This window comes from Cucumis sativus, chromosome 6 (genome assembly GCF_000004075.3).
Source record: "Cucumis sativus cultivar 9930 chromosome 6, Cucumber_9930_V3, whole genome shotgun sequence".
Taxonomy (NCBI): domain Eukaryota; kingdom Viridiplantae; phylum Streptophyta; class Magnoliopsida; order Cucurbitales; family Cucurbitaceae; genus Cucumis; species Cucumis sativus.
In genome coordinates this window covers 3,416,758-3,443,862 of record NC_026660.2, presented here as the reverse complement: position 1 = coordinate 3,443,862, position 27,105 = coordinate 3,416,758, and the positions used below count along the sequence as shown (strand labels likewise).

Below are 27,105 nucleotides of genomic sequence, written 5' to 3'. Positions count from 1 at the left end.
ATATCTCCCACACCTGACGGAGATGAAGTTATCACTTGATAACTTCCCCCAACATCTCTCTTTTATCATTATGGTTGAGATATATTTTTTTGGCATGCTCTCTCTACTCTGCATTAGTTCTATCTCTCTGCAAAAATCTCTCTAAAAAATTTTCTTTTTCACCAAACCAAAAATTACAGAAGCCTCACAAACTCTCTGTTGATTTTTACCTTGAGGATAATAAGGAAGATTTCGTGGTGTTCAAAGATCCAAAGAATTGTTCCGAGGAGAAATTCTACAAATGTTAGTTTTCCCTTTTCTTCCTCCTTAGCATGTTTAGTTTTGTTTTCTCTTAACTCTTTTTGTTTTTAAAATTGAATTCTATTTGTACGACATTCACACGCTTCCACTATGGGAATCCACTATGAGAATTTTATTTCTTCGATCGTCACCTAAAACTCAAAAAGAAAGAATAGAAGATCATGAACTTGCTCTCCATTCCAAAGATTGTACACTTGGTCTGAAGTAGAGGCTTCAATTTATAAACGAGGAATGTAATGATTTTGACACAATATCCTATGCTTCATTAATGCCTCTGAAAGGCTGCATCATCGCTGCATAGATGTATTTTTGTCCTTTTTCTAACATTCATGTCAACTAAATTTGTCTGCAACTGCATCAGATCGACTAGTTTGATTGCTTGTCGTCGCATTGGCTGGGCAGATCTCCTCGCATAATCTTCTATCACCAAGCTCTACTTTTTTTTGCCAATTATTCTACGATAAAACATGTAAAATGTGATCAAACAATGATGAAGTTCTTTTGTAAGATGTGATGCACAAGTTAATCAAATTACTTACTTTTTTCCTTGTTTTCTTCTATTTTTATGTGGCAAGGCTTAATTATTTTACATAAAAGACCATAAATAACTTGTATTTCTACAAGTTATCAATACACTTAGTATTCTTCTGATACACTCGATTGATTAAATATATTTGATATGTTTGAAGTCCTACTAATAAACTTGATACATTATTCATATACACTTGTAACTTGATTGATATACTTGGATAATGATTCACTTTATTAATATGCTAATTACTAGTATATTGTTGATATACTTGATAATGATACACTAAGTTATATCGTTTATATACTTAATAATACTACAATAAACTGCATAAAATTTGAAAATATAAAAATCATGTAGTAAGAATATCAACCAACTAATACATATAACATAAGCACATCACAACACTAATATACAAAAATGATACAAAGTAAAATCAAAACAGAACCAACGTAAAAATATAAAACAAAATAATTTGAAATCAGGTTCAACTCCAAAATACATATCGAAGAAAGTAGATAACAATCACAAACAAAGTTAAATTACTTTGATCAACAAGCATTATCTTTCATTTTGCATTCCATGTACCATTGATATTCTAAAATCAAAATTGATACAATATAAAAGAGAATTGAAGAATCCGTGCATGCAAAATATCAGTACACCACTACAAAACCAAGGAAAAAAATCACAATGAATAAAACATTAAGAAAAAAAAATCATATCAGCGATTCAGAGAAGAAGGGGAAAATGACGATGAAAACTCCATACCAATTTTTGCAAACCAGTGAGGGAGAACAATTTTTGACACCAACTGTAATCTACCAATGAGGAAGAACAAACCAGTTTTTCCGTGTAAGAGAGGATGATTAGGATCTTAAAAAAGGGAGAAGAAATGTGTACGTTATTGAAGAAACAAATTGTTTTTCTCATAAGATCAAAAAGAATGATTATGACCTGAAATAAGGGATGATTAGGGTATTAAAAAGAGAAGAAGAAATGAATTATTGAATAGTAGTTTTGGAATGATAACAAATTTAAGATGAAGAGTATTTTAAAATGTGAGAATTTTATCATATTTGCAAAAATTATAAAACAATATGCTATATTTGCTCTATCATATTCTCAAAAGACTACCCAAATACAATTTTTCTTTTTATCATAAGTTATGTACGGTTAGATCTTGAAACTTTTCAAAGTTAGTTCTAATCATTTACAATTTATTTATCATACTACAAACATCTAACAACTATTTTTCAACAAGTAACTCGTTACATACACCATTCCATCTAAATTTTACTTAATATAGCTATATATTAAAAATAAAATATAAACTGAAATTTAAGATAAATATAATTTTGAGTTATCAAATACATAGATAAACTTTAAAATATGGAGAGTAAAATTATATAATTGAACCATGAATATCCCAAAGTTTGGAAAGTTTTCAACCTAAATAAAATTCAACATCATGATTGGATTGATTTCAACTCACTTTCGGCTCCTCATCTTTATCTCTAACAAATATCTAACGGCCTATATCGATACCTTCTTCATAAATTTCGAAAGAATAAAAAGCATTTGGATAATCTCAAATAGGTTATTCAACAAAGGAAAACTCTATTCAAAACTTCCTTTCTAACCCAAACTACCTTTGTAGAAGAGATCAAAGAAAACTTTGAATAAATGAATTTAGATCATAATTATCATTTGAGTTTCTACTTAGGGTATATTCCAAAATTTCACCAAAGTAGGAAAGAAAAAAAAAATCTCACATGAACCTTTCTAGATAAGTAAGGAAAATGTTTAGATGAAAAATCTCCCAAATTTAATAACAAAGAAAAGAAAAAAGTACTAGCTAGTTAGCTAGTTCTAGTCTAATTTACATCAGTCCTTATATTAAAAAAAATCAGTCTTATACAATGTAGTATAAGTTAAAATTCATTTAGGGGTATTTTTATTGATGTAACAATGATAAGTTGAATTTCGTTTTGATATATATGTATATTAATAGGATTTCCATAATTGGATGATCCATAATTTATAGTTCTTTTTATATAGTAAATGGAAGAGGATCTGGTTCTGGCTTTGTTGTTACTTCATTTTCAGCTCAATTTTTTGTCCATAAAGCACCTCAATTGTTCTTCTTTATAAAGAAATATATAAAGGCAGTACATTGGCCATCATTAGCATTATAAAAAGCCAATTTTATTTTTTTTTTATAAAAGCCATGTTTCTCTCCCACTTGTGATACCCCTTTCATTTTACTTGCCCCATGTATTCAAACAACAATATCTTTTCCCCTTTCATTTTCACTATTTTTCTATTTTTTTACTTCTTTCCCTTAATATAATTTCCATTACATTCTCTTTTCATCTCCTTCTCTTCTTTCCTTCCTTTCTCCATGCTCTCCAAAAATATAAATCGATAACATGTTTACCATTATCCCCTTCTTCCCCAAAAGAAGTTTTCAAATATAACCAAATGAATAAAAATGTTTATAAATTATAGTAAAATTTTACATTTTATCTATGATAGGTGTCTATCATTATAGGTGGAATATAAAATTTTGTTACAAATTATAATTCAAAATTTTAAGATGTGTTTACCAAAAAGATTAAGGAGAATTTCCAAACTCCAATAGTTTGTTTTAAGGAGTTTATTGATCCCACTGATAAAAAAAACTATCAATCTTATGTTTTATTGCCTTCTTACCTTAATGAGTTGGTGAATTCCTAATTTAACTCTTAATGTTTAGGCTATGATGTTTAAAATTTTGGCAAGCTTTAACCTTTTGATTATAATAACAAGAGAAGAAGAAAGAGGAAAGAAAATTAAATTAATCCCACTATAGACAACACAATAATTAATTATTGTACAAATTTAAAAATTTTCCCATTACCCAATTTTCCCCCTTTGCTCTTTTAGCACATGTAATACAAATCTGACTTCCATCAGTGTCAAAGTTGGTTGCTTTTTGTGCCATACCTTTGTTTCCTCTTTTGAATTGTTGTGTATTGGATTATATGCTTATTGAAGAATACAACCCATAATTTTTTTTTATTTCTTCAATCTTCAACATCTGTGCTACTACTACCTCCAATATCCTCTTCTTCAACATCATCATCATCATCACCATGATCATCTTCTTCTTCTTCTTCTTGATTTGCTTCACCACTTATTCTTTGTAAATTATTTCCCATGACTTGAGTACTATTGGGTTGAAATGCAGGTGGCCATTGTTGTTCTGGTTCAACCATCAATGGCTCCATTTGGCTATTGATATCAAAATTCATATTACTTTTCTCTTTCTCTCTATAAAGAGCATCCAATTGGTGAAAGTAAGGACATGTCTTGGAATCTTCTGGCCTCTTCTTGTTACTATATTTAACTTTTTTGAAATATTTGTTTATGTTTTCCCATTTCTCTTTGCATCTCTTTGAGCTTCTATTGTATCCGAGCCCTCTCATTGCTGATGAAATCTCTTCCCATAATAACCCTTTTGGCCCATTCTCTTGATACTTCATTTCCATTTCTGTCCTTAGCCTTATCAATGCTTCAACTTCACCTTTTGGCCATCTTGATGGGCTTCCTACAATAATGCTACTCATCACCTTTCCATTTGTCGTCGTCATCGAGATTACATGGCTTCCGATAGTGGAGCTCAACTTTCCATTATTCTCGCTGTTTTGTGGTTGAGTCGTCGTCGGTGGTGGTGGTACTGGCACTGGTGGAGAAGAAAACGGAGCTATCTTTTGTAAAAATGCGACCACTGCTGCGTCTTTGGCAGCGGCCATGGACATTTCTTGAACTAAAACTTCATGTTCTTGATTAACCCTTGTCATCTCTTTCATTCTCCATGCTTCATCTCTCAATTTTCTTTGATTCTCTATTCTCTCTAGAGCTTCTAAGAATTTTAGTTGAAGCCCCTCTTGCTTCTCTATTACTTCCTTTGTCAACCTCAAGAAGAAATCACTCCACTTTCTCTTCTTCCTTCTCCTCCTGCTACTCTGAAACGGATCTTCCTCCGATGCTGTCGATGACGATGTGGAGCTCGAAAATATCACATTGGCAGCCATGTTTGGCAAATTGGAAAGAGGGTTATTAGAGGACTTTGGTGGCAAAGTGTTGTTTGTCGTAGTGTTATTCATGGTGGATGGAACAGTAGAGCTGATTGTTTTGGTTGCGGGAGGGTTGTAAGACGGCGGTGGCGTCGTCGAAGGAAGAACTTGTGGTGGCGGTGGCGTTGGCGTTGGTGGTAACGGGTGGTGGTGATGGTGAGATTGAAGTAACATGTGATTTTGATGATGGCTAGAAGGATGATCGAAAGCCTCCAATTCATCTGAAAATCTATAAACTTTTTTGCTATTATCGGATTTCCCACTTCTAACATCTTTGGTTCTCTTGTGATATTTATAAACATTCTCAAATTTCTCTTTGCATTTCTTTGGAGTTCGATTGAATCCAAGCTCTCCTAATTTCCTGAAATTATCTCAATTCAAATTAAGAAAAAGAAAAAAAAAACTCAATCTAAGAAAACTTAATTACAATATATTTTTAAATCTTTTTTGTTTTCCTTTTTAACTCACCCCTCTTCATAATTTACAATAACGAAGATCTCAAAAAACTGTTATTATATGGAAAAATAAAAAGAGAGAGAGAGGGACTTAAATTTTAAGGTTTTAACATGAAAAAGAGAGGAAAAGAAAAACAGACAACCCATGTTAGAAGATGCCATGTAGATCAAATTGGTTCACTTTAATCTTTTTCTCTCTTCTCATTTCATATGAATTTACCAGGATTGGAAACAAAACATAGTGGTTCAATAATATGATTACAATGATACATAATCATAGTATACACATGTTTATCAAAAACATTAATGAAATAGTAAAATCCAAATGAAAGTGGAAAAAAAAACAAGGAAGGCCAAAATTCACAAAACCCAAGTTCAAGTTTAGTTATTCAAGAGAAATGAAAACAAATCCCAATGAAAGAATCTATCATAATTTCATACCCCCTTTTGATCCCTTCCGAAAAGATTAATATTATAATAATAATAATGAATTAGAAAAAGAAAAAGAAAAAGAAAAATACCTTGAAACTTCATCCCATAATGGAGCTTTATGAGTTGCATCTCTAAAAATTGTATCCATATCAGATCTTATCTTCAACAAAGCCAAAGTCTCTTGTCTTGGCCATCGATTCCCACCAAAATTCTTCTCACCATCTTCGAACAACAACAAAGATGACCCCTTTTCTTCTTCGCCGGAATTCGATCCGTTTCCACTACCCCCACCACCACTGTCACCAACTTCATGAGCATCTCCCGCCTCAGTCGTCACTGCTGCCTCGCCGGGTTCGATGACATCCATGGGAGCCTCTAGAGCAATTATTACAACTCACACAGGAGAAGAAAAATAGAACAAGAAGCACACACAAAAGCCACAAAAGGGATGAAGATCAAAAAAAATAAAATAAAATAAAAGGCTTTTCTTTTTTTCTTTTTTTCTTTTTTTTTTTTTTTTTTTGGCTGTCCAAGCTTTTATTAGGTTAGTTATTGGATATATGAATGTAAGGGAGTTTTATACATATGGTGAATTTTTTTTTAATTAATTGTTTATCTTTGGTGGGATATGCCTGTCATGATCAATGACCCCCCTACCTTTTTTTTCAAAAACAAAAAAATATATTTTGAAAATTAAATAATAAAAAAAAAAATCAATGTAATTTTTTTATTTATATATGCTTAATTAGGTTATAGAATCTTAGACTTCTTTTTCCCTTTTATGGGGAGGGTTTACAGAAACCCAATCATAAGACCCACTTGGGTTTTCAAGTTTTCTTTTAAAAAAATAAAAATTCTCTAAGTTAATTTATTTTAAATTTAAATCTTATTTTACTCAAAACCTTTTAAAAAAATGTTAAAGAAAAAAAGAACTTTTATTATGTCGATATTCTACCACTTGATATTGTTAAATTCAATAATCTCACACCATTGTATTTATTTTAGTTGTTACCGAAACTTATATACTATTTTTATATTAGTTTTCTCATAAATGGTAATTATAAACTATAATGTTGGGAGAAAATAAAAGAATTAATATGAAAGCAAAAAAAAAGAGAAAAAAAGAAAAATTAGTTGGAAATAACATGGAAGTGGTAACAGTTATAGATGGAGACAATGGGATAACAAAACAAGTTGGGGCATTGTAGGTCAGCTTTGCTTTTTGGATACCATTGGGTAATGTTTGGCTATACTTGAACACTAAATTACTAAATTACCCTTTTACTTTTTTGTTTTATCACTTTCATCTTCTCAACTCTTTCACTGCCCTCTAACATTCAAACCTTCCAATCATTTCACAACTTGGATTCTTCTTCCCAAAATGCCCTTCCTGCTTGCTTAACAAATATATTTTATATATTTTGTTTTTCTTTTTTCTTTTTTTCCCTCATAACACCCGACTTTTAAATACAAATATAAGCTTAGTGAATGAATTTTTAAATTAATGTTAAAAGTAGTTATGGAAAAGGTATTATAACAAGGCAAGGCTAGGCTGGAGATGCCTTTCTCTTTGGTAACTTAATACACAATTTAAGCTCACCATTATTATTTTTCTTTTGTATTTTTGTATTTTTCTATTTTATGTTTTCTTTTCTCATTTTCGTTTTTGTTTTTATATTTTTATTTTTATTTTCATTTTTGTTTCTTTTCTTTTTTTTCTTTTTTCTTTTTTTGTTTTATTTTTGTTTTTGTTCTTGTTTTATTTTTACTTTTAGTTTAGTTTTATTTTTATTAATTATTTTTTTATTTGTATTTGTATATGTATTTATTTTATTTTTTTTATTTTTATTTTATTTTTTTTGTTTTGTTTTGTTTTTATTTTGTTTTTGTGTTTTTTTTTCGTTTTTATTTTGTTTTTGTTTTTGTTTTTGTTTTTGTTTTTATTTTTACTTTTACTTTTTTTTTCTTTTCTTTTTATTTTTTCTTTTATGTCGTTAAAATTAGTGCATGTTTTCTCTAATTTTATAACTATTGTTTGTATTTCTTTAAAACATATATATTGTCAAATTCTTATTATTATTAAAACATGCTTGAAAACTTAAAAACATATGTTTGCTTTCAATTCATATGGTCATAAATACACTTTTGAATATAACATAAATTTTGGAAATCAACTTTAAACCATGCTTTACTTAAACCATAAATTCAGCTTATAAATATTTAAACATCCATGCCTTGCAATTTCAATAGAGATTGGTAAACTCAAATATTTTTCTTCAAACTTTCATCGTTAGCTTATAAAACATGGTTAGGAATCAATTTAGAAATCAATGTTTTCACTCACAATACTCGGTCCTTAGCTTAGAATTTTTTTCAAATTCTCCTTGACCTAAAAAATTCATATTTAAGTCTTAATAAATTCTTTGGCCATGAAAAATATCCAAAATTTTAAAAAAGTAGCCTAAAAACCATGTCATGGCACTGCTAGCCGCATGGCACAAGCGCATGCGGTATGCGTACGAACACATGGAATTAGAATGTCTGACCATCTGTCTGTCGTGCATGCACACATGTCATGTGCGCCGAGTGGCTTGGCACTGCACAGCATGCCCTTTGTACGTGTGTGCTCTTCTTCGTCAATCACCTTGCCTTGCGCTAAACCACTCTGCGTGCATGGCCATGCACACGGCATAAGCACATCCTTGTTGTTCGACCTGTGTCTTGGTCGTGTTGCATGTCCCAGAACACCCAAAATAATCTTTATACTTGCTTTGTATGCGCACGCCAAGCCCCTTCAAGTCTTGTTGCTCGACCACCTTAGGGTTGCTCAAAAATTGTGAAAGTTCTAGAATCATCATTCAACTTTCAATACTTATAACCTTTATTTAATCAAAATGAAAAATGAACTTCCAAAAACTTTCATAGAATTGTCTTCCCCTTTTTACCTCAAAATTTCAGCTAAAAATTCCAGGTATTGTGTTTTGTAGTCCTCGGTAAGAAAAGACTGCTCAAATTCACTTCAAAATTGACATTTTCCTCTTTCTTGACCCCAAACGACCTATGTCTCCTTGCCTTCATTTCGTCCAGAAGTCCTTAATTAATTAGATTCATAAAGAAGTCATTTGCAAGTTGTTAGAAGCAAAGCGCACGAGTGAGTTGTTTTTCAATTTAATTCCATTTTTTGGTGACTAACGTTGGTCAAGTTTCCTTTCCGTTTTTTCAACAATTATCGTTTTCTGTCTCAAACAACTATCCCTAGTAGCAATCGATAACCAACTCTTAGAACTATTTTTCTTGTCACCATTGTCGACCAAACCTCCAATTACCACTACCATCAACATCTCCTTGGACACATTTGTCGATAGTAATTTAAAATTAATAGAAAAACACTTTTAATATATAATAAATCAAACAAACTTTTAAACAATTTCGTGTAAAAGGAAAAGTAATCAAACACATACTGTTTTTATTTTTTTAAAATGAAGATGTATCTTTCATTAATATTTATATGCAGATTTTTATATTAAAATAAAAATGTAGGGAAAATTATTTATTGTTTTTAATCCATTATTAATAATGTATAAAAGGGTTTAAAAACATTAAGAAAAGAGTCAAATATTTTGTGGCCTATGGAACAACTTAATATTTGCTCATACTGGTTTATAACGATTTTTCAATTTTGATTCTTCCTCTTCTTCTCTATCATCATCTTTCTTCTCATCTTCTACAATTTGTTTTCTTCTTTCCATCGTATTTTTCTCTTGTTCTATAATTTCTCTTTTATTTTTTTTTCAAACCGTTATTTGGTCAAGATCGTGTACCAAATAGACAATTTTTGTTTTTTAAATGTTATTTGGTTGTTTAGGTCGTGTGACAAATATAAAAGATTGTGACGAAAAATCATTGGGATATTGGATAGTCAAATCTTAAACGACCATACCCAAATTTATACCCCAAACAATCTTTAAAAAAATCGTTAAACGATCGTGTACACATAAATACTCAAATTTAAACGATCGTATACAAAGAATCTTATGAAAAAAATTGTTTAGATTAGACTGTCCAAATTTAAACGATCAAATCTAAACAATCGTGTACAAAAAAAGAATAGTCAAATTTAAACGATCGTGTACCAAATATAAATGATTGTTTTTCAAAAAAAATTGAAAACAAAAAAACGTTGAGATTTGACAATCCAAATTTAAATGATTAATCTAAACGATTGTGTATAAAAAAATATATTAAAAAATTACTTAGATTTATATTTGATCGATGAAGTCAAATCTAAACAATTTTTTAAAAGTTTTTTGGTACGATCGTTTAAATTTGACTATTTTTTTGTACAAGGTCGTTTAGATATGGTACACGATCGTTTAGATTTACTAAACGATGGTTTACCAAATATTAAATGATGGTTTCCCAAATATATTACGCGCTACATGCCAATTAATCGAGGCTTTTTTTAGAATTTTTCATTGTGGACCGATAGGCTTTTTTTCGTTTTCGAAATTGTTCTATACAGTATAAAAATTTTGTCACTTTGTTCTATTTTTTAAACGAACCCTATTAAAAATATATAAAATCTACTTAAATTAAAATTTAGGAGAAGTAAGTTTTTAAAATATTTATTATTTTTAATCATAAAAAAGAGTTTTTAAAAAACAAAAATTAGACAAAATACCTAAATCTACTAGAAAATTTCACAAATATCATAAATTATGATTTATTTTGGTTTTCCTCTATTTTAGAACAATTATAACTTTATCATAATTATTAATTATATATAATTTTTAAAATTAAATTTAAATTACTTCCTTATTCATATTCTACTCAATTTAACATAAATGATAACTTTCTTAATTATTAATATATATATATATATATATATATATATATATATATATATATATTGTATTTATTAGTGAAATATTTATTATCTTTGCAATAATTTAAATATGGTAATAATACTTTTAATTATACTACAAAATAATTGTTTTCAATTTCATGCCCAAACCAATAGCTTTTTTCTCAAGATCATCAATTCCGGCGTCGACTTTCTTCTCCGATTTTTATTTTAAAAAATTCTTTTCTTCTTTCCTTTCGATTTACTATAAAATACACTGTTAGTTTTTTTCTTTCATTTTTTGTTTCGTATATTTTTTCTTCTTCTGTTTCGTAGCATATTTTTTTTTCCTTAAAAAATTTATTCATCTATAGAACCTTATGTTCCATAGCATATATTCCGATCATGTTCCTTCTATTTTGTTTATTTTCTTATTATTCAGTTTATCTTCCTGTCATGCTCGACATAGAATTTGTATTAAGTGTTTTGTCATTCGTATATACTATGGTATACCCCTGAATAATAAATTTATATTTTGTGATTTGTTACATATATACTACTATATATATTCAATAATACATACACATATTCTTTTTCATGTTACGTGACTTTTCTTATTGCGAGTATATAAACGAATTATATATCCATTCAATATTTTTTTTATTTCGTATATATATTCTACTAAATAATTCATTTATGTTTTGTGATTTGTTACATATATATTTATGCATATATTCAATAATACATGCATAGATTTTTTTTTTCATGTTTTATGATTTTTTCTTACTGAATTTATATACCACTGCATTCATAGATTATGTATCCAATCAGTGTTTTTTTTAAATTCTTACATATATATACTACTACATAGTTCATATATTGTATGTGATTTATTACATATATACTACTTCATATATTTAATAATACATAAATAATGTTATCTTCAATATACCCTAATGTAATTCGAATACGAAATATAAATTCTTAATAACCTTAAATTTTTGTCAATTTTTTTTTAAAGATCACTGTACCAGTCGACCACCGATGTTCTTCTTCTTCACCGCTTATACTTTCCTCAATCTTCTATTGTTCAGCGTATTTTTTGAAGAAAATGGAATCAATATTCAACGTATTCAAATAATGAAACTTTTACCTTTTCTTTTTTTAATTTTCTAAACCGTAACCGAAGTCCTTGATTTTACTCCTTGTCGGTCCACCTTCTATAAACAAATGATATAATAATTTTTCATTAATAAAATATACATCGTATTATTCAATATATACTATAATTAGGTGGAATATATGAAAAACAATGCAAAACGAAAGAAAGAATGAACGAAGAGGGATTGGAAAGTGAGAGGGAGATCGAGAGGGAAGATTTTTTGAACAAAATAAAAATAATTAAGGAAATTTTTTTTATTACAATATTACCATAGAATTAACCACTTACAATATTTACATAAGATATCTAATAAATGCAAATATTAATCATGGTTCACTTTTCTTTTTCATTTTTCTATTTTTTAATATATTATTAATAATAAAGATTAGTAAATTGATCGTCTTATATTTGTGTAAAATATTAGTCAATTTAGGATATTTCTGAAAAATTCAAAATTTTTGGGTTAATCTTGTAATATGGTATACCATTTTAGCCTATCTTAGTTAAAAACCCTTAAAAAAAATAGAACAAAGCATGAAAATATTTATACTATATAGAATAATTTTATAAAAGAAAAAAGCCCCAAGCTCACAACGTGAAATAACAAAAATACTCTATGATGAATCAGTCACACATGCATGAAAACATGATTTGGTATCTAGTCTAAACGATCTCGTACTCAGTCTAAACAATCTCTTAGCAACAATCTCGTAGCAAGTATAAAAGATCTTGTACCCTTATACCATGTGTTAAACAATCGTGTACCCTTCTACCCTAGTCTAAATGATCTCGTAGCAAATCTAAACAATCTTGTACCATTATACCTAGTCCAAACGATCTTGTACCAAGTTAAAATGATCTACTAGTGATAGTGGTCTATCTCTATTTATCTTGGATAGACAACTGATCGCTTAGATATTGATACATGATCATTTAAATCATATACAAATATCATTTAAATATTGTACCAAGAAGAGAAAAAGAAGATAAGAAAGAAAGAAAGAAATTCTAGAAGAAAAAAAATGAAGAAATTGGTAAATATTTACATAAATAATCATAATATTACAAAATGAAGAAGAAGTAATAATTTGAATAAATTAATAATATGAAAAGGAGATGAATAAATCACAAAACAAAAAAAAAAAGTAAAAAAATCTTAACCATTATCCAAAGACAATTTATGAAAATACTATAGCCTTTTTTATTTTGTTACCCAGCGAGTAAATATTTTGATATTTTGTTATATTTATAAATGAATGTTGAGTAATAATGTAAATATAAAAGAGTAAGAAAAATGATTAGAAGAAAAAAAAAATATTTTTTTGGGGACAATGATGGGATGGAAAATAAGGTTTGGGGTTAGGCTAAGGAATAAAATGTTTATTTGGATATGAAAAAAAGAGAAGAAGGAAAAAAGAAGTTAGTATGTATTAAATTAGGAGATGATTTTATTAATATGGTAGAGAAAAGGTAGTCCCTAGAAATGGTCGGTACTAATATTAAATGTTAAAATGATGTAAGTGGTGGGATGATGCTCTTTTAACATACTGCTTCAATTGTTTGGCCAAGCAAAATTTAATTAAATAGCGACCAATTTAGTTAGGTTCTGACCTACCATAATTAATGCCCATTCCCAATTTTAATCTCCATTCATTTCTATCTTTCTTTTTTTTCTACTTTCTTCCTTGTATTAAAACAACTACCTTCAAATCTATAATGATTTAATAGTTAAATGGCTGTAAAGAGGAATATGTTCCTTCCTGTTAAAAAGTAATTTGAGGATAGATTAATAAATCATGTTATTTGGTAATCATTTTGTTATTTCATCTCAATCATTTTACTAATACAATTAATGAGTGAATTCTTGGTTTTTGCACGTGTTGATTTTTTTTTTTTCTGAATTGTTGAAATGATTCTAAAAAAAATTGAAATAAAAAGCATAATTAAATTTCCAACTATTTTTCCTCGTGGTGGAAGAATCAATCTCACCTCATTTCAATAGTTGTGCTAAGATATATGTGTATATATATGTATATAATAATGAATGAAAAATAAAAGTCATTTTCATTAATGGATTGTACACACACACATGAAATGAATAAAAAGTTGGAATGGAATAATAACTTGCCAATATGCCAAGTTAGTTGAGAAATCCCTCTTGATTTGATGTGAGAGGGAAAAACACTATTATTTAAGATAAATGGGCTGTCTAATTTCAAACTTATGTTTAAATAAATACATGTCTACTAATATTAAATTATCATCAAACTCTATAAGATTAGAGTAATTAATTAAAATTAAAATATGTTCATTTGTTAAAAAGGGAAAGAGTAGAAGTTTTACTAATTCATCATTTTTAATAGCTAAAAAGGGACCCACTACGTGCTTAGAAGTGGACTTTAATGATCAAAGTTAATATTTTTCTTTTATAATATTTAAAATTAATTAGTTGGGGGGAAGATTGTTTAATTTTGATCTCAACTTATCATTATGAGTGTGTTAGGAGACATTGAGGTTAATAATTGACACCAAACAAAAATAATAAAATACAATAAGAGGATTAATATATTTTGTGTTGTGATTTATTATTTTATAATTAATATTCCAATTATTGAAGGGAAGAACAAAATAGTTGGCCGCAATTTATTACAAATAATTATAATAAATTGTAAGGCGGTGAGACCTTATTATATTAGGAATAATTACATGTATGTTTAAAAGCTAAAACTGAGGTAATTGACTCATACTCGATTTTGAATGAATTTTAGCATATCCAAAACAAACTAAAGAAGAACCTAGTGAAACTTCGATAGGCCTATGAAGTGAGTTTCAGCGAGCCTAATGGGGTTTGACGGACCCATGAAGTGAGCCTAAGCAAACTTATTGAGAGTTCGATGAATCCATGAAGTGAGCTTAATAAAAGCTTGTTGGACTCATAAGACGAGCTTAAATAAAGTGTATAGCTCTATAGAACTCATGAGGTAGGCTCAAGAAGGAGCTGAGAGAGGAGTTTGTGTTTTATCTCAAATGAATTTATGTTAAAAACTTATTATGACTTCTCTTTACTGATTTGAATGAAAAAATCAAAAGAGAAGTGTTTTAAAAGAGATTTCTATAAAAAAGTTTATTTGTTTTCAAGCATGATTTGTTGATTTCAATACTATCAATGGTTTTCAAACCATTAGTTGTTTCCTTGAGGTGATGTTAATTTTTGTGAGCACATAAAGAGTTAAGGTCACCATGGAGGTGTATGGGGCTACATGGTGATAAGAAGCTGGCTTATGTATTGAAATGAGCGTATAAAGCTTAGCAGCCTGAGCAACAAGAACGAATTTGTATGTTCTTGGATCCTGTTGATGCAATAGTCTAAATTTGAAGTAATGAGACCAAGCGTAGAGAACGATTAGGGGTTCTTGACAAAATGATGATTGAATAATGGGTGTTTTCCGAAATGAATATTGATGTGATTTGCAAGTTGATCAAATTTTATTATAAAAATGATTATATGCATTTTGATATGTTTCGCAAAATAAAGTGTTCATTGATAAATTGATTTGTGTTGGTAATTATGATTTGGCGAAAAGGATTTATCAAAGGGCATAGCGAAAAGTATTTCATAAAACTTCACCAAGTATTTTACACTTATGTTTTAGAAATCTCATCTTCCAAGATCAGGCGTTTAGGCAAAGTTGAGAAGACGATTGAAAGATTTGCAGCAGAGTTTTGGAAATAGTTAAGCATCATTTATTTGGTCAAGGTGTTGCATTTATGTATCAAACGTCTGTTATGAATAAAGTTAAGTTATAACTTCCACTGTGTTACATTATCTTTATCACTTAGTAGTTTAAAAAGAGTTGAGAATAAGATTAGCATAACATGACTTGGAAAGAAAAGCTTTTAGAAAATCTTGCTCTTTTCTTTGAAAATGTCACTCACAAAACTTAATGCTTCCTTTTTTTCTAATCCATTTTTATCGCCTAACTTCAAAGTCTTCTCTTCTCGTTTTTTCTTTCTTTAATAGGATTTTAGAACTTAGAGCTTCCCTTATAACCTTTCTTTTAAACTTACAAGGCTTGTTTATACTAATCTTAAACCAGATTAGTACTCATCCTTAAACTCATCTTAGCTTGTCAGCACTTTCTTTATATCTTACACTTGTAGGTTTAATATTTCCTCTAATGAAGCTTAATTTTAACCGAATACATAACCTGCTAACTAATCCAGATTAATGGATCTTCACAAAATCTCCTAACTTTCTTTCGTCACCTAGCTCAAAACGCCTTATCCAAAACACTTACTTGTGTCACCTAGCTAAAACATATTATATCTTCTTTGTGTCACCTAGAAAAAACACATACTTTTTTCTCAAAACGCCTAATAATTATACTTAGTACTTTCAGCCTCCTCACAACTCATTTATTCTAGAACACAGTTTTCACATTGAGTGATTCTAAAATGGTTAAAATCAACTTTGTTGTTTTCAAAATGATTAATGTGAAAAACACATCTTTAATCCTTCAAATTTTATTTTTGATGATATGAAAATTGCACTCAAAAGTGTACATTTTAAAATTATATTAATTTGAATAATTTTAGAATGAAAAATGATTTTGATGATTTTAAAATCACTCCTAAACATGTGTACTTCTTTGAATTTCTTATAATCAAACTATTAAAAAGAAAGGTAAGCCTTGTTAGTATATAATTAGACAATAGCTATCAATTCTTTTATGTGTTTGTTAACCATATTTTTCATATATACTTGAGATCTTTCATTCATACGTGATCTCCGTTCATTCATGCATGCCTCTTCAACTTGTGAGTATAACTCACGGAAAATTTTTTTAAAAAAAAAATAGTTGGTAATAGCTCTCTTCTTTAAAGCTTATGTCGTAGAAGCTGACATCAGGCTATTTGGCATTTTATCTGTATCTTCCTTACCAAGACCCAAAAAAAAGGGGTTCGATTTGTTTGAAATTCGACCTCTCCTTATATGAGGGTCATGGACTCTTTTTTTTTTTTTTAGGATCCCCGTTCGACATGAAATTTTTTATTGATCTTGGTATGGAATAACAATCAATACACATTCATTGTTGGTCTGGCTGCTGGTCTAGCAATCCCTCTTAGTCGTCGTCGTTAGTGTAACTTGCATGTTGAAGACAATAATGTAAGTAACTAGTGCTCTATAGAGAGGAAATGAAAGCAAAATTTGTTTGGGTCTGTACGTTTTATTTTCATGAATATACAATAAAACCATAACATTATGTAAAACAATAAATATCAAGATTTTTGTACTACTTAATTTTTACAAATTAAACTTAGCTAGAGAATCACATACCTTGATCCATGAATGATCTTCTAAAGGATTGTGTTCCCCTCACTTGACCTTCCTTAACATAATTAATTTTCTTGATGGGGAATAGTGAATTACTTGAATGAGGCAGTGAGAGGACGAATCCCTGAGGTTCTATTTATAGACAACACCCATCATGATGTTTAATTAGGGCATTATCTTTTTACCTAATGTGCCTAATAAAATAATAGGCCTGAAAGATAAAAATAGCATATAATGCATATGGGTCACATTAATAATGATATTTTATTTTAAAATAAATCTAACATTCTCCCACTTGGCCCATTGACATTATTTACCATATACGTTCATAGACATAATGTGCAAAATTAAACTTCATAATATATCTTGTCAAGTCAAAGAAACTACTAAAGGATCGTGGCAATCCTACATCATTGCATTAATATACTCTCTTTCATGTATTATTGAAATAGTTCTTCTATTAACATTATCTATAATAAAGATAATCAATAACGGTCCAATAATAGGTGTTTTTATCAAAGGCAATATTATGTTTGATTTAGATAATTCACTTATATATATACTAATCATAAGAAAGAAACATGAGATAAAATCATAAATAATAAATAAATGATCACAAAGTGTCAAATAACATAATCCCGATTTCAATAATGATATATACTAATGCTCATATGTTTAACATGATGATTGAATGTCTTTGATGGCAATCCTTTAGTTAGTAGATCTGCAATCATAACTTTAATGTTAATGTGTTTGATTGACACTATTTGTTTCTAAACTTCTTCTTTAACAACAAAGTATTTTTATTTCGTTAAGTATAGCACCTTTAGAATACTTTTTGTGATTTTTTTAGAAGAAAACTACTGGAGAATTATTACAATAAATTACCAATGGCTTGACAATATTGTCCACGATTCCAAATCTTGAGATAAAGTTTTTGAACCATAAAACATAAATTATAACCTTAAAGCATACTATATTCAACCTCCATAGTGGATGCAACAACCATACACTGCTTGGAACATTTTCATGAAATTTCTCCTTCAGCTAATAGGAGCAAATAGCCAAAAGTGAATTTTCATGTATCCATACACCCAAAAAAATCTGAATCGAAATATCCAATTACCTCAAGATGATTACATATGTTGTAAGTAAGCATATAGAACAAGGATTATAAATAAATTTACTCCCACTGATCCTTAGGTATAAACATCAATAAACGATGTTTTCTTTAAAACCAAAAGATGTGACGATATCATTGCACTTAAGATACCACTGTCTGGAAGCTTGTTTAAGTTCATATATTGACCTCTTTAATTTACACACCATATACTCCTTCCCTTCAACCATAAAACCTTCTAGTTGAGATCCATGAACACTTCTTCATATCTAACAGATTCTCCCACACATTCAATCGTTTTTTAGCAGTTTCCCTTGAAATCTTTATCTTTACTGCAACTTTCATTTTGCTCATTCATAGTACCTCTAAGATGCCATAGTAGAAGTGCAATCACTCCTTTTCCACAGTTACAAGAGCGTTGCAAGTTGATACCGATACAATTTCCCTCAAACATTTTGATCAGGAAGACTCTTCGAAAGTTGCTTGCCTTCTACCAATTGACTGCTTTTATTCCCATTATTTAACTTGTCCCTATTTGCATACGAATTTGCTTAACGAATACTTCCCTCATATACTTGCTCGACAAAAAAAAAAAGTGATGAAATCCTAATCTGTTATACTAGCCAATCAAGATAGAGGTTCGCCTACTTGAAACCTAAAAGTAAAATATATAGGGTAAACGTTTTAAATGAAAAAATTGTTAAAAATATAGTAAAATGACAAATATACCGTGGAACTTTAACTTGGGTCAAAGGAGGTTAAAAGATATATTTACTACTCAACTAGCTAATGATATTAAAACTATGTTAGTTTATATCTATATATATATCATAAAGTTGATGGAAGTTAAAGCCTTCCTAAACATGTACTAAATCTACCTATATATATATATATAACAGTAATCACTAACATTTTTTAAGAATATATAACTAAATATTTAGCTAATTGGCATAGTTAAGCATTTTCTATTACAAAGAAATAAAATTTTGTTTTAAAAAATATATGCTAAACAACTTATTCTAAAAATGTAGTTTCGAACCTACGAGTTACACTTAAGGGAATATAATGTTTGACTTTAAAATGCTTTTGAAAAAAGTCACCCCAAGACTCAAAATTTAATTGATCACGACCATTAGCTTTAAAAAGAAAGCTATTTCATTCTAGAAAAAAGAAAATTCTTTTATAAGCTATTGTAAACTGGAACCTTTTCATTTTAAGATTTGTAAAGCCTACTACCTAATAAATGAATTAAATAAATGATAGTATCGTTGTACTAGCAACACTCCAACCTTTGCTCAACTCAATTCTTAATATAAAAAAAATTATTATTACTATATAAACTATAATTTTACACTTTTTTAACTAAGATATCTAAACAAAAATTCCCAATTTATCAATGTGAATGATTTTTAAATCGTCAAAATTAACTTTACATATTAAAATCACTCCAATTAATTTAATAGTCAATTATAAATTTTTAAAAGGAAATGATGGTATATCATTAAATTATTGTTTAGTTAGTGTATTTGGACACATGAGTATGTCACACATACATTCTAAACCCAACCTGTCCAATATCAAAATTTGACCAAACCATCAACAAATTTCCTTTTCTCAAGTTGGAATTTTCAAGTGCCTTGTCTATGTGTTTTAATATACTATTAAAACAATAACTTACAATTTTCTATTAATAAATTTAAATATAACTTTTCTATAGAATGACTTGGTTTGACACATTTTCAATAGTACATTATGTGTAAAACTTATAATTTCAAGAGATTGAAGGTTAAGTAGCTAAACAATAGTGACTCTTTTTTTAAACCTAATAATGACCACTTTGATATATATAATTAGTTTAATTAGCATTCTTAAAAGTATGATATATGGTTTCTTAATTTATTTGTTTTGTAATTAGGGGAGACCATCAAAATCACTACAAATATTATACGAGTTTAATTATGCTTTTTTTTAGAATATATCAAAAATTTAAGTTTGTGATATTTTTTTAGTACATTAAAATTATTTATGTGATTAAGACCTCTAGTGACCAAATCCTTACGTCTAACGAGAGTTTCATAAGTTCCTCCTAAATCAATTTTATTTTTTAAGTTATTTACGACATGTTTAAATTAACGAACTTGATTTTTAAAGACTTATAGAAATGTTAGGAGAAGAAAAAAAATTATTTTTAAGCATTTAAAAAGTCAATTCAAACAAGTAAAACAAAATGTAAAAGAAGGATTATCTAACACAAAATGTCACAATGATTCTAAATTTTTATAAAAACATAAAGATAATAAGATGTGGGAATAGAACACAATGTTTAATTTGATAACCTAGCTTGGTGCAATACCACAAACACGTAAGAAGTCGTGTTGAAAGAAATATATTTTCACTAATTTAAGTGTTTACAACGTTGTTGTACTTAATTATATGTAAATACAACATACATACACATAGCCTAATTTAATGAAAGAATAATAAACAACTCCATCTCAATGATAGCTTTAATATACATGCATGGTGTCAAATGAAGATCACTCCACTCGATATTAATTAGTTTTGTACTTTCCAAATCGTTCAGAAAGTAGCAGTCAAGAATTGTTTAAAAGAAGTGTAATTAAAAGTTAAATTGTGAATGGAAACAATGGTTAGGGTTATTGTAACAGTTCGAAAGGTAGAAAAGAATTGGATGATGGAGGAAAGACTGAATTAATCAAAGGGAAAAAAAAAAAACAGAATTAGTGTGGAAAAAAGGGGAAATTAAAAAGATTGTTAATTGAATTGAAAGATTGGGCGTTTGATTTAACTATGCTTTGTTTTATGTCTCTCTCCTTTGTAATTGCTTTGCTGGTACGTACCATTCTTTTGGCTCGAATCAGATTCATTGCCCACAAACACATTGCATTTACAATTTTCCTTTTTCTTCTTTTTTTTTTTCTGTTAAAAAACAATAAATAAACTAAATCTCTTTTGAAAAAAACATATTTATGCTTTTACCTTATCAATCAATTTATATAAACACTCTATTTGTGATACTTAAATACATAGTTTTGTTTTTCCACTTTCACTCTCGTTTAAAAGGTTAAAGGTTCAATTCATAAAAGAAAATAACAAACTCTTTAATGTTTTTCTTTCAAACATTCTAAATGGTTTTTGTTATGTTATGTAATGAATTATCATTCACAATCAAATCTCTTTACAAGTTAAGATATTTTGAGTTAAGTTGAGGAAATTATTTAATGTAGAAGGTCCATGAATTAAGTAGAACAATATTTATGTAATGTTTGAGTTCTAAACAAATACATGAAAAATGAATCAAGATCATATCCAAATGAGAGGGATTTTGAAAACATGAGAGTGATGCTACCAAACAAGGTAATCTTTCTTTTCGGTAGTTCAATCATAGAAATATAAAACTAAAAGTTGATAAAATTAGGTGGATTCTTATACAAGATTTTCTTATAAAATATATATTACGTTTGTAAGTAATAAGTTGATTAAAAAGTAGATGATGAACGAAAATTGGAAAATATTACTCAAATACTAACAACTAATTATATTTTGAGCCAATAATACTTTGAACAAAAATGTAATACGTTATCATTTTTATGTTTTCCTAATGATTCCTTAGGTCTAATTGACAACAAAAATGGAAAAGCAACATGTTTGGCTCTTGACTTCTACTTTGTTTGTTTTCTTTAAACCGCTTCTTGAAATTAAATATCATAATTAACTTTTGATATACCGTTATCTATATCTATTATCATACATATAGATACAAATTGTTTATCATGAAATAGATAGATACAATTTATCTATCAACAGATTATGATATTTACTATTCTTTTGGTTTATTTTAAAATAGCCCTAAAATATAATCATTTTTCAATTGGGGAAAATTTATATAATATAATATATGTTACAAGAAATATGAGTTTTCTTATAACACCATACCCATAAAACTTATTAATGGATGAAAAAAAGAGATAGAATATGATAGGAAGAAGATTGAAGCTTAAAGGAGTAATTTTGTTTATATTAATATTATTTGTAAAATTTAATTTGTGAATTTATGGGTAAGGAAGCATTTGAATGTAAGTAATGATTTGATGAAGGGTTAGCATTAATGAGTCAATTATTAGAACAGTAGGTAAGGTATATTAAATAGGTTATTGTATGTAAATGAAAAGAAGAAAAGAGAAATGGTTAGGAACCGCATGAACAAAAGAAACAATCAATCAGTTCTATCAAATCAAGCTGGCAAGTAACACGTGGCAGGAAGAGAGATAAGGATCAAACATGGTGGGTCCGATCTGGAAACAAAAAATAACAATTATTAATTAAAAATAAAAAGAAAAGAAAAGTTGATGAAGGGAGAAGGGAGAAGGGAGAAGGCCAGCATGTGAATGCATGTAACACAAATGTGTCATCCATGTGAATTCTCAATATAAAATATAAATTTCTCTTCTTTCTTTCTTTCTTTCTTTCTTCTTTTATCTTTGCTTAAACATTCACTCAATTATTTCTCCTTTATTATCTCTTTTTGCTTTACACCCAAACCATATATATATATATAAAATAAGTAGTTTTATTACAACTCATTTTTCTACATTTCAATCTCAATATCTTGATTTCTTACCTAAATACATCAAAATTTTATAGTTTTTCGTAAAAATGATATAAAGGATTCAAATTTAGTCTAACTACATCAATTAATGATATTATATTTCAAAATTAAAATAACATTTTTGAAAATTCAAAAATACAAAATTAAATGTCTATTCTGCCTTTAGTATATACTTAAACTATAATTGTTTGAATAGTATGATCTTTTATGATGATTGAAGTTGTGGTTTTAATTTATATATTATCAATCATTTTATTAATGCATGATGTGTGGTTCAATATTATAAAATTTCCACAATCATACTTAAGAATTAAATTTTTATTGTAAATTGTCATTTCATATGCTACATCACATAATCAATTATATATATGTGTGATAATATATAGCTATCAATATATGATTAGCAATATTATTCCTAATTCGTTATCCTTAATTTGTAATACCAAATATAAATTAAGTGATGGATATTCTCAATTGACCACATAACATCTTCCAAAATAAAAAAGCATTTTTTAATGCAAAATTAAAGAAAAGTACACATAAATTAAATAACTTAATTATAATTAATTTCATAAGGTTCTCTTTTTTCCTCAATTTTAAACTCTTTTTTTTTCTTTTTCTTTTTGTGCTCCTCTCCTATATACAGCCTTTTGAATTCTCTTCTTTTCTTGTTAATTTCAAGATTTTAGTCTTTCTTTATATTCCTTCTCTTTCTATTATTATTGTTTCTTTTTTTCCCCTCTACTTTTCAATTTATTTTTCTTATGTTTAGTATTTTTCAACCTATATTCTAAGATTGATTATTAAGAAGAAAAAAAAAGGATCTTCCATCTTAAATCACCCATTAAAAATAAAGATACGTGGCAAAAGATGCTAAAGAACATTACTTTAACAAATAACACTCACTTGATCTAATTAAGACTTTAAGACTTTATGTGATTATGAAGTATTAGAATACTTGAATTTTAATAAAAAATTCTATACAATGATAATATATATATATTTTGTTCATTTATAGTTTTTCTTTCTTCTTTTCTTCTTTTTTTCCTTTAAGAAAAGAGAAAGTGGATGGTAACCATGTTTTGTTCTTAATTCTTCTTTTAGTTAAGAATGGAAGAAACCATATATTTAGTAACCATTCTTTATTTGATGCTCTTTGTTTCTTTTTAAACAACCATCACCATTATTCTTTTGTTTATTTTATTTAATTCAAAATCAACCATTAAACAAAAATGCACCTTTTCAAAACTCTATTACCAAACGTCTTTCTAATCAAGACCTATATATATATACATGTTTGTATGTGTAGATTTATGTATGTATATATGTGTGTATAAATATATATGTGTGTACATATTGAAAACTTATAACACATTCATAAAAACTCGGAGGGTAAAAGATGATTAAAAGAAAAAGAAATATTGAGTAAATTATAAGAAATCATTTTGAACTTTGTATTTTGTATAACAAATACTCTTAAACTTTCAAATGTTTTAAAAATACACTTAAACTTTAATATAAAAAAGTTGAAAAATATCTTACCATTAATTTTTTATGGAAATATATCGTTAGCTTTCAAATAGTTACAAAAATACCCTCAAAACTTTATAAAATATTCAATCGTTAATACTTCCTTTAAAAAAATTCTATAATTTTTCAAATGTTGCATTATTAGCTTATACCATAAAAATAGGTGAAAATGTTTTTATCATTTGTGTCTACACCTTGTCACCATCGATCCTCTCCTCACTATTTCAATCTATAATCTAACGCATTCTTTCTTCTTTTTTTCCTATTCTTCTTCCCTCTTACTATTCAACCTTTGTTTATCTCATACAAAAAAATGATTGAGTTAAGGTACATAGATTGTAACAAAAAGAGGACAATGAAAGCACCAAGAAGACCTTAGGACTTAAAATGATTTAAGAATGTAGCACATTAGTATTTCTTTTTGCATTTGGTTATTCATCATTGGGAAGAATTTGACTGTGGATGATTGTGAGCTTTTGTGAAATTGTTTTCAAACTTGATTGAATATTTTGTTGGAAGAAAATTGGATTAAGAGTTGGACCAATTAGCTAAACGAGAACAATTATATGAAAAATATATCTATATAGTTTGTTTTAAGCATATTTTTTAAATGTGTATTAATTGTTTGTGTTTATAAACTAATACTAAAAATATATTTTAGTTTTTTCTTTAAACAAATTTATTGAAGATATAATTTTTGGTAATTCTAGTTTCTATTTAAGTTGGTTGGGTTGGAAAAGGTAATAAGAAAATGAAGAAATAGTTTTATAACTTTTGAAAAGTGAAGAGTATTAATATTATTATTAATTTGGGAAAGGAGAGAATTCTTTTTAGAGTGATTTTATATAATTTACCTTTGATTCATCATTACATTGTGTTGCATAAAAGAAAGTGAAAGAGGAATTAAAATGAGTGATATCAATGTTAGTGAGAAAGGTCATTTCAAAGTGATTTGGACGACTCAAGGCAAACAAGGAACATGGATCCCTTTTTGAACCACTTCTCATTCATTAAAACAATCATTAATTATAACTCACACACACACATATATATATAATTTTAAAAATATATATCTGTTCTATTGTTTGTACTAATTCTCATCCACTAAAACACAACAATCATCGTTTTTATAAACTATACAAAATTAATATTAATTAAAAAAGAAAAATTAAAAATTTGTCGACATGAGTTTAGTTCAACTAGCACATGTATGTATGTTCCTGTGAACAAGAGTTTTTAGGTTCAAATCCTCACTTCATTTTAATATTAGAGTGTGTGCTTTGAAGTTGGTTCTGTAATTTTTTTAATAAAATAGTTCGAGATTTTACTATCTAAATTTAAACAATGTACCAAAAAAATTTTTTTTGAAAAATTTGCTTAGATTTAGGTATAGAAAATAATAGTCAAATTTAAATGATTATTTTCGGACAATTAATCACAGACGTTTTTTATATTTTCTATTATGGATATTTATGAGTTTTTTTTTTCATTTTCGAAATTGTTCTATGTCGTTTAAATACTACACGATTATATTTTGTTTAGAGGATCTCATATATTGTCCTTAACTTTCAAAAGAAATAATTTTTTTAAAAAAAAGGTGATAGGGTTAATGTGCACATTCTATTTCCTCCAATTTTCATTTCATTTTTCTCCCTTCAATCTATTATCTAATACTTCTCTATCTTCTTTATTTTCTTTCATTCCTACTCTCTTTCTTATTGACTCACTTAACCCCATACAATCTAAACATTATAATTATGTAAATATGTTTTTTCTTATTGTCAAAATATTATACACATATTTAAATTTAATGATATATATATATATAGTCATACTAAAAGCATTTCATATGATGTCTACCAAATATTTAAAAAATGAAAGCATGAGAAGGATTTTGGTCCTCAAAAAATTATGATCACACTAAATACACTTCCAAACATTGTCTAATCTATTGCTCACGTATGCGTTTAAGTTTTTTTAAAAAAGTTTTCTAATTCCTTTTGACGAATAAGTTAAATTCCAAAAAAAGAAAATTTTGAATTTCATTTACAAAGACAAAGCCATATAGCAATTTGGGTCTTCTCAATATTGGGCCTACGATTCTTGACCAAGCCCATTAACAACAGTCATTTAAATAAATTTTGAGAAAATAAAATAGATTTCAGTTTACACAAATATCACAAAATCTCATTCATTTTCTTAACTAAGATTTCAAGTTTTTTTATTGACTATTTTGTCCAAAGAATATATATAAATAATGTGGTAACTAATTTATTATATCAACACATCTATTCACTTACCTATTTAATGCATTCAATAAACAGAAATCGTCAAAAATGAAAATTTTCACAAAATATTTACAACATGAAAAAATTTGATAGAAGTCTGTAAGTGTCTATAATCCATAGAATCCAAAATTTTGCTAGATATGGTAAATATTTAAGTTAATTTATAGCGACATAATCGATCACTTTCTCCATCTAATTGCTCTCATTTTCGATCACTCAATCAATTGGTTAAAGATTTTAACAATTTATTTCATTTTACTAATTTCAACCTAACCAAATTATTATTTTTTATAAATTAGAATCTCAACCCTTAATTTTATTTTAAAATAAGGTGTTTCTCAACACACTTAATAATTAGAA

General features: G+C 27.7%; 1 protein-coding gene across 1 annotated transcript; it reads right to left on the bottom strand.

Moving 5' to 3' along the window:
* Window positions 1-3,596: 3,596 nt before the first annotated feature.
* On the bottom strand, window positions 3,597-6,377 carry LOC101207491 (trihelix transcription factor GT-2). The gene is made up of 2 exons (XM_011658262.2): window positions 5,927-6,377; window positions 3,597-5,311 (listed from the first exon to the last, which is right to left on the bottom strand). Exons 1-2 carry the CDS (start codon window positions 6,202-6,204, stop codon window positions 3,898-3,900), a joined length of 1,692 nt encoding a protein of 563 aa, XP_011656564.1. The 5' UTR covers window positions 6,205-6,377; the 3' UTR covers window positions 3,597-3,897.
* Window positions 6,378-27,105: the final 20,728 nt, after the last annotated feature.